The sequence below is a fragment of the Nycticebus coucang genome, chromosome 7 (genome assembly GCF_027406575.1).
Source record: "Nycticebus coucang isolate mNycCou1 chromosome 7, mNycCou1.pri, whole genome shotgun sequence".
NCBI lineage: Eukaryota > Metazoa > Chordata > Mammalia > Primates > Lorisidae > Nycticebus > Nycticebus coucang.
The window spans coordinates 66,893,992-66,909,699 of NC_069786.1; the positions used below are offsets into that span (position 1 = coordinate 66,893,992).

Here is a 15,708-nt window from a genome sequence, read left to right on the forward strand (position 1 = left end):
TTTTTGTGACATGTTGGAAGGTGCTTATAGATGTAATGATCAGGTAGGTGATTCAGAGAATGAGGATTTAAAAGGAGAAAAAATTGATGCTAATTTGTTGAGAAATCTTGAGTCCATTGGAGAGACTCAGATCAGTTATAACTTCCATAGAACAGGAAGGGCATGAGAAGTCATCATCTTATGCATTTTTTCTGTAATGGAATTTTTTAACCTCCTATTGGATCGTAAGAAACAGGACAAAGAAATTTAGCAATTCTGTGTGACTCTGAAGTGAAATCTAATCTCTTGATTGGAGCCGAGAACTGAAAGTTTTGTGCCCCACTATTTGTGTAACTGTTTAAATGTTTACTGGCTACTTGGACCAAGTTGGACTTTATAACTCAGGAAATTTTTTCCAAAATTCAGCACACAATAGCACACAATTCAACCCAAACCTAACTACTTTCTATTTAACCTTTGTTTCTCCCAGATATTTACTATAAGATTGAAAGAACTACAGTGATCAAGTTTTTTACCACTAATACTTTTATTAATTACATTATTGCATGTCCTTAATTTAATGCAAAATAAAAATTATACCTGTGATTCCACTTTGGTCTATAATTCACATTCTTTTCTGCGTCTAATCACACGCACACAAACCCCTGCCAGATATTTGTATGTATAACATCCCCCACACCATGTCATTCATACTAACGATTGCCCTCGCTATGTGCAGAAATATTTTTAAATTGATGGACCTGCATGAATGTTTGTACAGCTGCACAATATTAATCTATACCTTGCAGGTTTTGCTCACAGCTGGGCAGAGGCTGAGCAGGTAAGGTTCTAATGAGGTTTTTCAGTCTATCAGTAACCAAATGACCTGAAAAGGGATTCCGATGAGCCCCCTCATGCAGCACTGCCGTTTGAATGAATGAATTGTGTTAGAGTGAAATTCTGCTGTATTTATGGGGAGCTTTTTCTTCTGAAGCCTGCATATATTTTGATTGGTCTTTAAATTACAACAAGCTGAGAGGCAAAAACATGTCAGTTTCACAGAAGAGGTTAAATGGCTATTACTCTGCAGTTACAGCATCTTAGAGTCGGGACTTTGAAGGGCCTCTTGGCTAATAGTTCTCACTCTTTTCCTGCCTTCACGCTGACTTCAGGCAAAAGAGCCCCCTCAGGCACATCTCTGACTACACACAGATGCTCATACCTTGTGAGGGAATATGATTCAAAGGAGAGCAGCTCAGAGTCCTCAGGTGAGAACATGTGTAATTTGTCACACCACCATTCTCCACTAAAAAGCACTACATCAGCCCACCCCCCTCTTTATTGTTTTATGATAACACATGACAGCCCAGAGGGATAAAGGGAGTCACTTGCGGTCACATACCAATAGGTGCCAGAACTTGAACTGTATATGCTCAGGTTTTTTGTTTGTTTGTTTGTTTTTATTGAGATAGTCTTACTTTGTCACCCTCGGTAGAGGGCCATGTGGTCACAGCTCACAGCAACATCCAAAGCTTAAGCGCAAGCAATTCTCTTGCCTCAGCTTCCCAAGTAGCTGGGACTATAAGCGCCCACCACAACACCTGGCTATTTTTAGAGACATGGACTCACTCTGGCTCGGGCTGGTCTTGAACCTGTGAGATCAGGCAATCCACCAGCCTCACCCTCCCAGAGTACTAGGATTACAGGCCTGAGCCACCACGCCCGGCCTATGCCCAGGTTTTCTGGTTTCACTAAAGCTGACCAGCCCTTTGCACACTAACAGCAGGAACTGGATCCAGGTCCTCAACTTAGTGAGGCAGAACTGGGGATGAGTGCCCCAGGGTCCCCTGCTACAGGGAATCAAAGAACCAGTCACAATTAGTTTAGAAAAACCAGCACTATCTGGTGTCCCATATCCTCAAGCATTTAAAATGTCATTCCAATCTTCAAAGGAAACTCCTTTATTCCATCTTTATCTGCTCTACCCAGGACATTGTTTCCCAGCTCTCCATAGTACACGAGGTGATTTGCATCTCATTAGGAGCTCCAGAAATGCCATCCCTCAGGCTTTGCCTGGCATTGTGGGTCCACTAAGCATCAGATCTAGGTCTTAGATTTTTCAAGTTAACATTTTTGAAAAAGATGAGTTAATGCTGTTTTCCCAGTGGGTGCCATTTGGGGGGCCACTTTCACCTTAATTTCTGTTTGCATGCTGGGCCCAGGCTAGGGAACAGCCCTTGTCAAGTGGGTACAAAGTCAGTCATCACCACGGGAAAGTGCCTGGGTGGATGGGAAGATTGTGAGGCCCCAGAACAAGCAGGTTAAAAAAAGAAATATGAGACATCATGCAAATATTCTACGTGTTATACAAAGTAAAATTAAAAAAAAAAAAAAAGGCAACCAGTAGCAAATCATTGCCAAAGCTATATAGCTGATTCTACACATTTGCCTTTTAAATATTTTCAGCTGGCTCCAACCCACCTGCGACCCCAGAGTTTTTTCTCTAATTTATGTTTTACTTTAAAGACAGTCTTACTAGGTCAGAATGGCTTTTCAGCTTTGTCATTTATTCATACCACAATCTCCATAAGGGTGCTGAATAGCATCGCACCTCTGGAAACCAGAGATAATATTTCCATGGTCAGCAAAATTGTTCTTTTGGAATAAGAGAAATGATTATTCCAGTGTCCAGGGAAATAAGGAGCCCTTGTGTCTGCTCTGGGCTTGAGCCATTTGATGCAGCTTCCAACACAAAACCAGTGCCTGACAACAGAGGCCAGAGCCCTATCTGGGATGCTTCCCCTTCCCAGAATTCCTTTTGCCCAGTTAAAACTTCTCTGAGCCTACGCCAACTTTTCAAAATGGCAGCTAACTTATTGGCAAAATCAATCTAAGATCCTAAGAAAATTTTAAATTCCCCATTTTTCATCACCTGGCCTGGAGAGAGGCTTTATTTTTAAACAATAACTATGCCAAAGCCCTATCCATGACCAATCGAATTAGGATCCCCTAGGGTAAGGCTGGGGCAGGTATGCTTTTTAAAGAACCTCCCTTCAGGTGATTCCGGGACCAGGGTGGGGAACTGCTCTGATATAAGGGGGATTATAGCTCGGCCTTACCAGCATCTGTTATGCCTCTGGTACCACATTTTCTCTTCATTCTCACTACAGCCTTACCAAGCCATCCTCATCACCAAGTTCAGGCGTCTGGTAAGTTCTGGAGGTGGCATCTATATTCTAGTTTTTCTGACTCCAATGCTTTTCTCTCCCCTCGACCCTAACACTCACATTTCTCAAAGTGTGGCGCATGGGCCACTGATGGTCACCAAGGTGATTTTTGATGATGTATGGACATGACATTAAATAACAATGAGTTATGTAAAAAAAGTTACTCCTTTTTCAATTCTCAATTTAAATTCTTCAGATTAAGGATAAAATCTTAGTTGTGCTACTATATGTTAAATTTCTCCCACAGTAACTCATCTCTCTCTCTTTTTTTTTTAATCATTTTATTTATTTATTTATTTTGCAGTTTTGGCCAGGGCCCGGTTTGAACCCGCCACCCCTGGTATATGGGGCCGGTGCCCTACTCCTTGAGCCATAGGCACCGCCCCTCGTCTCTCTTTTTAATAAACCTCTTAAGAAGCCCAGAACCTTCTGTGGAAAACAGACTCTAGCTCAAGTGTGATAATATTCTTTTGTTTTCAATGTATTTACTATGCGTTTTGTTTCTACTTATGGTAGATGACACACTGGCTTTCCGTTTACAGTGGTGAATAAAGTTTCATTTTTAAAGAAATGTATTTAAGCAAAAAAAAAAAATGGTAGAGCCTCCATACGTGACTGCCTCCCTATGCTGACCACCCCTTTAAGTTGACCTAATTTTTATAGATGAGATATACACATGTACGTATCAGTACAATAGGCCTAATTCTTTATGTTGACCACCTCTGTTGACTGGTTTGTTACAATCCCCTAGGTGATCAACTTACAGAATTTCTACTGCATTAAAAAAGAAATAGGGGCTTGGCGCCTGTGACTTAAGCAGCTAAGGCGCCAGCCACATACACCTAAGCTGGCGGGTTCGAATCCAGCTCGGGCTCGCCAAACAACAGTGACAGCTGCAACCAAAAAATAGCCGGGCATTGGGGGGAGCGCCTGTAGTCTCAGCTACTTGGGAGGTGGAGGCAGGAGAATCGCTTGAACCCAGGAGTTGGAGGTTGCTCTGAGCTGTGACGCCATGGCACTCTACCCAGGGCGACAGCTTGAGGCTCTGTCTCAAAAAATAAATAAATAAATAAAAAATAAATAGGACAGGTGATCTTGGATATAGAAAAAAATGTTTTAAGAAGTAAGTGAATGAAAGAAGTTTCAGAAATACTCTCCTACAACCTGCTAAGTTTTAAAATAGGCACATCCATGGTGCTAACCAATGGGCTGCTAACTAGCAGGACTGCTCATCGACCCCGTCAGGCAGGCAACAACCTGTTCCATCCATTTTAGTTTAGGTCCAGCTAAGAGCTATGGACTTTGCTGCTGCAGAATCCTGAAATACAAATAGCTATTTGGGTAGGAAACATTCAACCTTTTTAAGTAATCAATGAAACGAGAATAGAAACACAAATGAGGTGCTGTTTTTTGCCTATTGAATTGTCACACTTTATCTTAAAGCTCAGTCTCATGCTGGTGAGGGCCTGGTGAAATGGGTAATATTAGGTACAAGTGGTAGAAGTGTATTTCTTTTCTTTTTGAGACAGAGTCTCACTATGTCGCCCTCGGTAGAGTGCCATGGCGTCACAGCTCACAGCAACCTCCAACTCTTGGGCTTAAGCGATTCTCTTGCCTCAGCCTCCCAAGTAGCTGGGACTACAGGTGCCCACCACAATACCCGGCTTTATTTGTTTTAATTGTAGTTGTCACTGTTGTTTAGCAGGCCCGGGCATGGCTCAAACACACAGCCAGGTGTTCGTGGCTGGTGCTGTAACCACTGAGCTACGGGCACCGAGTAGGTGGAAGTATATTTTATTGCATGCTTTCTGGATGGCATTTGAAGAAAGTAAATCATGACTTTTAAAAATATGCGTGCTTGTGGCCAATACTTCTACTTTTAGAAATCAATCCTAAGAAACAATGATTATTTGTCAAAGATCAGCAATGAGTATGTTCCTCAATGCATATTATAGAAGAACACTGGGCTGGGCATGGTAGCTCACACCTATAATCCCAGCACTCTGAGGTGGGAGGATTGCTTGAGCTCAGGAATTTGAGACAAGCCTGGGCAAGAGTGAGACTTTGGTCTCTACCAAAAATACATTAACAATTAGCTGGGTATAGCCAGGCGTTGTGGCGGGCACCTGTAGTCCCAGCTACTCAGGAGGCTGAGGCAAGAGAATCGCCTAAGCCCAGAAGTTGGAGGTTGCTGTGAGCAGTATGATGCCACGGCACTCTACTGAGGGTGATAAAGTGAGTCTCTGTCTCTACAAAACAAAAAAAAAATTAGCTGGGTGTTGTGGTAGGTGCCTGTAGTCCCAGCTATTGAGGAGGCTGAAGTCAGAGGATCACCTGGACTTTGAGCTAGGCTGATGCCATAGCACTCTAGCCTGGGCAACAGAGTGAGACTCTATCATGCAAAAAAAAAAAAAAAAGAGGAGGAGAGAGAAACATTGGAAACCACTTCTATGCCCCAAATAGGAAATTATATAAATCATGGTTTGTCCATAACACGAAATGCCTTACAACTATTATCAACAGTGCCATTTAAACTGTCTCTGAAAGACAGATAAGAAACTTGTCCCAGCACTTGCTATTTTTTGTGGGAATGAGATCAAGGGTAGAAAAAAAGACAAACTTTTCACTGTTTAACATAGTTTAACATTATGTTCATTTATTACTTTAAAAATATTTAACTCTGAAAGATGCTATTTTAAAGTAGGCCAATAGCAGGGGGGAATGTTTGTGACTTTATTGCTACATTGTAACCCAAATTAGATGAATGACTGAATTTTTTTTTTTTTTTGCAGTTTTGGTGGGGGCCGGGCTTGAACTGCCACCCCTGGCACATGGGGCCAGCTCCCTACTCCTTGAGCCACAGGCACCACACTGAATGACTGAATTTTTTAACTAAAAATGTTGATACATATTCCTATAAAAATATTGAAAGGACATTAAGAAAAAAATACTAGGCCAGGCACGGTGGCTCATGACTGTAATCCTAGCACTCTGGGAGGTTGAGGCAAGTGGATTGCTAGAGCTTAGGAGTTCAAGACCAGCCTGAGCAAGACCCCATCTCTACTAAAGATAGAAAAACTAACTGGGTGTTAAGGCAGCCTTATGGAATTCTAGCTACTCCTGCTAGGAACCTGTGGTCCCAGCTATTCAGGAGGCCGAGGCAAGAGGATCTCTTAGCCCAAGAGACTGAAGTTGCTGTGAGCTATGATGATGCCACATCACTTTACCCAGGGTGACAGAGTCAGACTCTGTCTCAAAAAAGAGGAAAAAAAAGGAAGAAGTACTAATTTTAGGAGGCTGATTTCATCTTCCTCCTTAGTAGACTTCAGGTTCCTCAGCAGCGTCCCAGGGTAGGGAAAGGCCTCTATCTACTGAAAGCCTTGACAACAATATCCCAACTGACAAGTTGAGAACCAAAGAATAGGTGACATAGATGGAAGAAATCTTAACAAAAATGGTGACTAGTCAGTTCATTCATTCATTCATTCATTATTTGTTGAGTGTGTGCCAGGCCCTGAGCTATGAAATGATTTCAAGGGAAGTTATTGCCACCTCCTTTTTTTTTTTTTTTGTAGAGACAGAGTCTCACTTTATGGCCCTCGGTAGAGTGCCGTGGCATCACACAGCTCACAGCAACCTCCAACTCCTGGGCTTAAGCGATTCTCTTGCCTCAGCCTCCCGAGTAGCTGGGACTACAGGCGCCCACCACAACGCCCAGCTATTTTTTTCTGGTTGCAGTTCAGCCGGGGCCGGGTTTGAACCCACCACCCTCGGTATATGGGGCCAGCGCCTTACCGACTGAGCCACAGGCGCCGCCCTATTGCCACCTCCTTAACTAACATCCCCGAGTTAAGTTAGTGCCTGTGGAATTTTCTACTTATTGCCACCTCCTTAATTAATAAGTAGAAAATTCCACAGGCACTAACTTAACTTGGGGATGTTTTCTTTGTAGCAATTTTGCAATTTTGAAGAAGATTGTTCATGACATAACACGGCAAGTGGGAAAATTTGTAGCTTTCCTTTCATCTTAGAAAGCAAGATCTGAATTACATGCACCCCAGGAGAAACTCTTTCTTTCTGGGTATGTGTATGTGTGTGTATGTGTGTATGTGTGTGTGTGTGTGTTTTACAAAAGCCCCCTGCATCCCTTCCTTAGTTCTCCCTGAAGTTAGACTTGGTAAGGTGAAAACTTAGGAGAATATCTCAGTAAAAAAGCAAACATCATAATAGAGGCTATGGACTAGGCCTCAGGATTTTGAATCAAGAATCCTGAGTTTTAGCTCCATCTCTGATGGGAGACCCAGAAGAGGGTCCTCAGTTTTCAGGACCTCAGACTTCTCAAATATAAAAAGGAAGGGGCTGAAACACAGAGATTTATCCCCTACTTTGTGACATAAATTTGAAAATCCTAACTACCAAGGCATAATTCCCCCCATCTCCTATTCCCTAGCAAGGCTCTGAGCATCCCATGCCTCAGGACATATCAGGAGCAAGTGGTTTACAACACTGGGAAGATTCCTCCCCAGACTGCACTTTGAAGGGAGGGTAGATTATTATTATTTTTTTTTTTTTTTTTACACAGTCTTACTTTGTCTCCCTCAGTAGAGTGCTGTTGTATCATGGCTCACAGCAACCTCTAACTCTTGGGCTCAAATGATTCTCTTGCTTCAGCCTCCCAAGTAGCTTGGGACTATAGGGGCCCCCCACAATGCCCAGCTATTTTTTTTTTTTTTTTGAGACAGAGCCTCAAGCTGTCGCCCTGGGTAGAGTGCTATGGCATCACAGCTCACAGCAACCTCCAACTCGTGGGCTCAAGAGATTTTCCTGCCTCTGCCTCCCAAGTAGCTGAGACTATAGGCACCGGCCACAGTGACTGGCTATTGTTTGGTTACAGCCACCATTGTTTGGTGGGCCTGGGCTGGATTCAAACCCGCCAGCTCAGGTGTATGTGGCTGGCACCTTAGCCGCTTGAGCCACAGGTGCCGAGCCAGGAGGGTAGATTATTGGTAGTCAATGTAGTTCTTGTCTAGAAGGAATGATTTAATATGGTTAAGTACAGCAGTTCTCAACTCTGCACATTAAAACCACCTAGAAGGGTTTTTGTTGTTGTTATTGTTGTGTTTTAATCAATGTCCACTTAATCTGAGCATTAGTTTTTTGTTGGTGGTTGTTTTTTTGTTTTTTGGTTTTGAGACAGAGTCTCACTCTATCACCCTGGGTAGAATACCGTGGCATCATGGGTCACAGCAATCTCACACTCTTGGGTTTGAGCAATTGTCTTGCCTCTGCCTCTGGAGTAGCTGGGACCACAGGTGTGCAGCACCACACCTTGCAAGTTTTTCTATTTTTAGTAAACTTGGGGTCTTGTTCTTGCTCAGACTGATCTGGAATTCCTGAGCTCAAGCAATCCACCTGCCTTGGCCTCCCAGAGTGTTGGGATTACAGGCGTAAGCCACCATGCCCGGCCAGCACTGATATTTTAAAAGCTGAAGAACTGATATAGTATAAAAGGAATACTGTCAGTTGGACCTAAATTCTCATTTGGTCTTTGCCTCTAACTTGCTGTGTGGTCTCTTAATCTCACTATGCCTCTGTTATCTCTTTGGGGTTATTTGTCCTTCCCAAAATGAAATGAAGTAAGGAAAAAGACAGTTCACAAGACAAAATTTGCTACATAAAAATGAAATTCTAAGGGAAAGAGACACAGTGTCATCCCTTTGGAAGCTATTTCATGGAAGTATCCACTAGAATGCTACACAGCATGGTCAACCCTCATTAAGGAGAAAGATTGTCCAGCTGACAGCTGGGTTATTGTTACCTCCAAATGCCCTGAGAACCTTGATCAGAGAAACGACATACCTCCCTTTATACACAGAGTTGGCAGAGCTCTGCGAATTAATTGTATAACTTTAATCCCATTTAAATGCCCCAGGGGTATACCTCACAACCCCACATAGGATTTGCCATCTGTAAATCTAGAACTCTGAATACTCTGTTTGCTTCAAGGGGATGTTTTACTTGGCAAGTGACCCTGGGAATGCCTCATCCACAAAATGGCAATCAGATCAGCGGAATATGCTACTACTCAAAGTGTCCATGCCTACCGAGGGTCCATAGAAGGGGGCCAGGGACTATGACTCTCCCAGGTTGTTCTCTCCCTGTTTTCCCAGGACCCCTGCACAGTAGTGGCCCCTTCCTCAGGGCCCAAGAATTCATACTTCCCCACTAGGCCAGAAAATATTTGGACTGTACACCCCATCTTGCCCTCCCTTGTAGTTGTCCTTCCCTTCCTATAATCCTGCTAGGAAATTCGCCAGAATGGCACATCTGTAGCAGGTGATAAAAAGTGAAACCTTAAGTTTTAAAGGAAAGCGTAGTCAAAAATAGCTGCCACTTGGCCATCTCCTTCTTTGTCTCTGAGAGGAAGAGCAAAGAGCCTTATTTGTGTCTTAAAGTGTTCATGAATTAGGATCTAGATTTAACAAATAAAAATGGAGTACACTCAGCTAGACTTGAATCTCGTCTGACATTTTTTAAATTTGTCTCAAATATTGCATGGATGTAATAAAAAAAAAAGTATCAATTGTTTAGCTGACGTTCAAATCTAACTGTGTATTCTGTATCTCATCCGGCAACTCTGGCTTAAATGTACCTGCATGTTCAATAAAAAGAAAATAAAAATAAATGTCCAACCAGTTGTTTGATGTTATATAACAAGTCCCCTGAATGTAGCTACTTGTCTCTTACCAAGGCTTGGATATGGGTACAGGTTCAAGCCTTCCCTCTGCCACTTCCAGATTGAGCCTTGCTTACTTATAGTTTCATCATCTATTGAAAGAGGAAATTATTTTTGTCCTATGTGCCTTGTTGATTTTTTATTTTTTCAAATTTTCAAAGGAAAAAGTGATGATGAACTTCTCAATGCATAAACAGAGTTGGCAGAGCTCTGCAAATTAATTGTAATTAACTATGTAACCTACATAGATTTAAACATTGTGCTTTACACTATTTGGTGTTTTACTTTTTCCAAATTTTGGATTTTCATCTGTTAGCACCATACATACAAATTAGTGCTTTGTTAGTGCCTTCATGGTGTGACATAATGCTTATATTTCAGAGTTAATTTCTCCCCAGTTATTAAATGTTTATCATGTTCCTAGTTTTTTCCTACTACAGAAAGTATTATATCTGTCTTCATACAAACCTTTTTATTTTGGTTTACTTAATTGGAACATGTCCCTTAGAACAAATTGCTTAGCACTTGTGATTTATAGTCAATGGAACCTGTGGATTCACCTGTTTAACTGGGGCCCCTCACACATGTGTTTTGATCTTTTGACTTATGCTAATTATAGAAAAGCATAGTAATTGTTTTAGATGGAGCTTTTTGTCGGGGTGGTTGAACACCTTTCCGTATCTCATTTTCTAACTGTATTTTAACATACATGAATATGTCCTTGTCTCTTTCTTGCCTCAGCCTTTCTACATTATAGAGGTAGACTTTGATGGATAGCTATCTTTTGGGTGGGTGTATATATATCTTTTCATTGTTTTTATCTTTCTGTTCTTTCATTTTAGTTTTGTTACTGTCCATTATATAGAATATGTTTCTTTAATTTAATTGAACCCATCCTTGTCACTAATATTTTCTTCCACTGTTGAGATAATAGTCTATTTCCTTTCCTTCTAAGGTGTTTTTTTGTTTGTTTGTTTGTTTGAGACAGAGTCTTACTGGGTCCCCCTGGGTACTCGGTAGAGTGCTGTGGTGTCACAGCTCACAGTAACCTCAAACTCTTGGGCTTAAGCGATTCTCTTGCCTCAGCCTCCCAGGTAGCTGGGACTATACGCACCCGCCACAATGCCCGGCTATTTTTGTTACAGCTGTCATTGTTGTTTAGCAGGCCCAGGCCAGGTTCAAACCCGCCAGCCTTGGTGCATTTGGTCAGTGCCCTAACCACTGAGCTACAGGGTGCCAAACCCTAAGGTTTTTTTTTTCTTTTTTAAGTTTACAATGTTTATACAACTAATGAGAAATGTATCGTGGTTTGTAAGAATCAAGAGGTGTATTGAAGGAAGTAAAGGATTTAGAATTTCAAAAAAGGTCTAATTTGAGCCCGGCAGACATAAACGAGTCATTTAACCTCTTCAGACTCAGTGTCCTCTGCTAGATTGAAAGCAGAAACTTGGTCTTATTTCTCTTTGCCTTTCCCACAATATTTAGCAAGGTGCCTTGTATAAAGTATAAATGTTATAATGCCTATATTTAAGTTATATTTTTTGTGTATTACTATCAAATTGTTCTAACAGTATTCACTAAATAATGCTTCACTCCTCCATTATTTGGTGGCTTACAATTGATCCTATATCATTGATGCCCGGATGTGTTCCAGTGGCAAAGCACCTGGAAGTTGCAGCTCTCTTTGCATAACATCACAAAATATAGAGATCTTAAACTTAAAACTAGGAAAATTAAAATTTGATGCTACTCCAAACAGCTTATATGAGGTTCTAATATAGTTACCATGTGATTAGACACCAACAGTTTTTTAAATTCTATGGTAGAAATGTTGAAATTGAGACACTTCTATCCAATAACTTTATTCCTTCTAAGTATCAGGAGAAGGGTGTCAGCCAGTAGAACAGCAAATTCATCTAGAGCAAAAATTGAGAAGCACATCTTATGCTAAGAATTGCCAGTTAAGAAAATGTAAATAAAAGCCTCTGATCAAGTGTAAACAGCAAATATAAGCAGGAAGTCCAGCTGAACTGGGCTGACCTCCATCTGAACCCAAAGACCGTGTAAGGTCAGCAGCCTTTTGTGTTGCCTTGGTTGGAATTCCCTCAATATTAGAAAGTGTGAGAGTAGATGTCAGACCTTCAGGGCATGAGCACACCAGCAACCTGACCTTGGGAGACTTCTGTTTGTTAATCAAACAACAAAATATGGACTTTGCAAAACAAACAGAGAGTAGCTATGTACAGAAAGAACCCATCTCAATTCTAGCTTCTTTGTGCTTTGAGGATGATGCCACAGAGACAGGCCAGGTGCTATGCCCTGCACAGTGTTGGTGAAGATGTGGACAGGGACGCCTATTAAGGCTACTGGAATCCTCTGCAAGCAACATCATTTTGCTATGTTATTTAACACTTTTTCATTGAGCTCACTTCTACTTAGACCTCTGACTCAAAAAAACTTTTTTGTTAAGAAAGACAATATGGACTTGGCATGGCAGCTCATGCCTATAAATCCTAGCACTCTGGGAGGCCAAGGCAGATAGATTGCTTGAGCTCAGGAGTTCAAGACCAACCTGAGCAAGAGCAAAAGTTCATCTCAACTAAAAATAGAAAAATTAGCAGAATACTGTGTCAAGTGCCTGTAGTCCCAGCTCCTTGGGGGGCTGAGGCAAGAGAATTGCTTGAGCCCAGGAGTTTGAGGTTGCTATGAGCTCTGATGCCATGGTACTCTGAGGGCAACAAAGTGAGACTCTGTCTAAAAAACTAAATAAACTTAAGAAACAGATAATTAGCTATTTGTAGTGGTCTTTGCTAAGTTGCTCACTCTCTACTTAAAAAATTCCCCCAGAATTTTTTTTAAATATTGTCATTCTCTGATGAAGTTGATGATAAGCACCCTGTCCAGAAAAGTGATCTGGACAATATTCTATGACAAGTGTGTCTGCGTGTGTGTCTCTGTGTGTGTATTTCTGTGTACGTGTGTGTATGTGTATATGTTGGTAAGACGTTAGAACTGCTAAATTCTGATTCTGATGTACAGCCACAAGGATAGCAGATTGCACAAAAGTCATTTGCTTGGAAGGGAAATGAATCATGACTTCATCTGACACGTGGTTTCTTAATCTCCAGCACACTCTTGGTCCAGGGTTCTGAAATCAGGACTGAGAGGGAGAGGGTGCTCCATGAAATCATGCAATCATCCTTTCCCCTTCTCTTTTACGTTCCCTCCAGAGACTCCATGGATCAGTGGTATTGTTCAAAGCATTTCAGTAAATACTGACTTAAGCCATTTCTCTCCCCCAAATATGTCCCACCAGAAAGTTTTGCTTCTCATCTCCCCGGGAGTATGTGTGTTCCAGATGTCTTCGAACTCTCCCCGTAGGATGTGGTGCAAGCAATCCCAGATTGCCTTGGTTGTCCTGAGATATCCCACTAAGACACAGTACCCTGCAAAGGGTGACCACCAACGTCCACTCTCCCAGTGTGGACAAACCACTTTGCTTTCTGTTACTCTGGATTCCTGATTCAGATGATAAAACTGAAGGCAAAGTTACAGACAATGGCTCCTGTTTACACCTAGCAATACCGACCTGTGTGTTTTGGAAGATGATTATCTCCTATTAATGGAGCTACTACCGTGTCCATTAAAACGGGGCATAGTTTCTACTAAGTGCATTTATGTGAAAAGCTGTTTTTCACTTAATTTTCCCAACACCTGGGATGGGTTACAGAAAGTTTTTCTATCTTGTTGCAGTTTTAGAAAATGGTCTTGCACAGAAGCAGCGAACACCTCGCCGCCGATGTCAGCAGCCCAAACTGTTGAGTAGCCCTGAGGACACCATGTACTATAACCAGTTAAATGTGAGTTCAAAGTGGCCGTAAAGCTGTTTCCCTGGCTTTGTTTCCAGTTAATAATTTTGTTATTAATACCTGTTCCAGCCCCTCCAGCCCCACCCCCGCTCTCTTATGGTCTCGTCTTGAACATGTGCTTAGGCTCTTTATCTGTTGCTTTCATGTCAGGATGTCTGCCTTCACGGTGAATAATTGATGTGGTTTATCAAAGACGAGCAAGATGCATGCTTCATCAGGCTCACTTGAGCCCTTTGATCAAAAAAATTATGCTGTGACTTCTGATATTATCAGCATCTGCTTGCATTCAACACAAAATCACTTTGAATTAAAAATTAACGACTTGCTGCTTTGCTTTGACTGTGCGTTCTTGGCTCTCTCCACAGGGAACTCTAGAATATCAAGGGAGCAAGAGGAAGCCAAGAAAACTTGGGTAAATATCTGTCTTCTTAGTTCTAAGCAACTGTAAACAGAAGGGGGTCTTTGTGATATCACAGAAAATGCAAAACTTTCTAGAGAAGCTTCTAAAAATATGCAATCCAGATATCACCATTATTATTGACATTAGAAACTACTTCTCACAGTAGCCAGTGTACAAAACTTGAACCTATTCTGTCCGAAAAGGCTGAAATTGTCACCTAAGGGCAATTGTTATTTCTCACGACTATTGCAGGAAATTGTACTTTCTTCATAACTGGAGACATGCAGTGGGTTGTATAAAACTCTCCTTCCACCAATAAGAACTCTCTACAAAGTGCAAATAGGTTACTTCCTCCACCGTATCCTGTCCCTGGGCCTTAAAACATGTACAAAGGAAAACTTTGCCCAGTGGTTAAAGGATAGTAATGAGCCCTCGTGGCTCATTTGCTTATTAGCATCTCAACTGAGAATAGCAATGGGATAAGTAACGGTACTATGTTTGAGAATTGGGGGAGGTCAGAAGACTTTTCTCATCTAGATGGAACAAAGAGGGACAGATAATTTAATCATATAAATCAAGTTACAATATAACTACATGTTCCAGACACTATTAAGTTGGACCCATTGTCAGTGTGTGACCCAGAGGTGAAATCAGACCCCGGGACTTCTGTGCAGGGAGACCCTAAGTTACCTACGCTGTCCTTCCCTTTCAGTGTTGGGACCCATCCCTGTTCAACTACTCCACAACTTTAGCTCCCTGGTGATGACTGTGGCATCTGGTTTCTTTTTCTATTGAAAATCCTGATCTTTTTCTTTGTTGCAGCCAAATCAAAGTGCTTGATGGGGAAGATGAATATTACAAGTCTCTGTCACCTGTGGACTGTATTCCTGAGGAGGACAACCCAGCCCACCCTTTCTTTTTTTCCTCATCCTCCAAAGGGGACTCTTTTGCTCAACACTGAGTTGTACTTCCAGAGCCCAAATCTGTCCAGGGTAAGAACCATCATGGTAATTATCATTGAAAAAGAAAGCATGGACATGGGGTCAGTTTCTTTGGGCACACAGTCCATGTCTGAAGCTTTCTGAACAATTTGCAGATTCTAAAATATCTTCTAATATCTCTGTCACTCTCCCACATCTGGCATGCAGCCGGAGCTGAGCAATCCCTTCTTTTCTCATCCTATGGGTCCCTGTGGGCCACTCAGACCCCTCAACAATGGTAATAACAGTCATCCCTGCCCCCAGTATCTAAGAAGGCAACGATCTCACCACAGACCATTCGTGAACACTCATCTAATAGTATTTGTTTATTTTTTCTGCCAAGTCATTTTTCAGCCCATGCAGAATATGCCCCAAAGGGAATCCAGGAGTCTCTTTTCCTGCTCTCTTCTCCATCCTTCCCTCTTCCCTGGGCTTTTCTACCTCTCCCACCTCCTCCAGGGTCAGGGCTCCAGTGCTGAGGGCCTTATTCTGGAGGAGTACACCCCCAGGCTCCTTG

The 15,708-nt window shown here is 42.0% G+C and overlaps 1 protein-coding gene across 1 annotated transcript in view; it reads left to right on the forward strand.

The window, feature by feature from the left end:
- The window catches only part of MYO3B (myosin IIIB), a 493,981-nt gene extending 478,809 nt beyond the window's left edge, over positions 1-15,172 (forward strand). Inside the window, 3 exon segments of the mRNA XM_053596463.1 lie at positions 13,696-13,802; positions 14,177-14,223; positions 15,034-15,172. Coding sequence (XP_053452438.1) covers positions 13,696-13,802; positions 14,177-14,223; positions 15,034-15,172 — 293 coding nt within the window.
- The last annotated feature ends 536 nt before the right edge of the window (positions 15,173-15,708 follow it).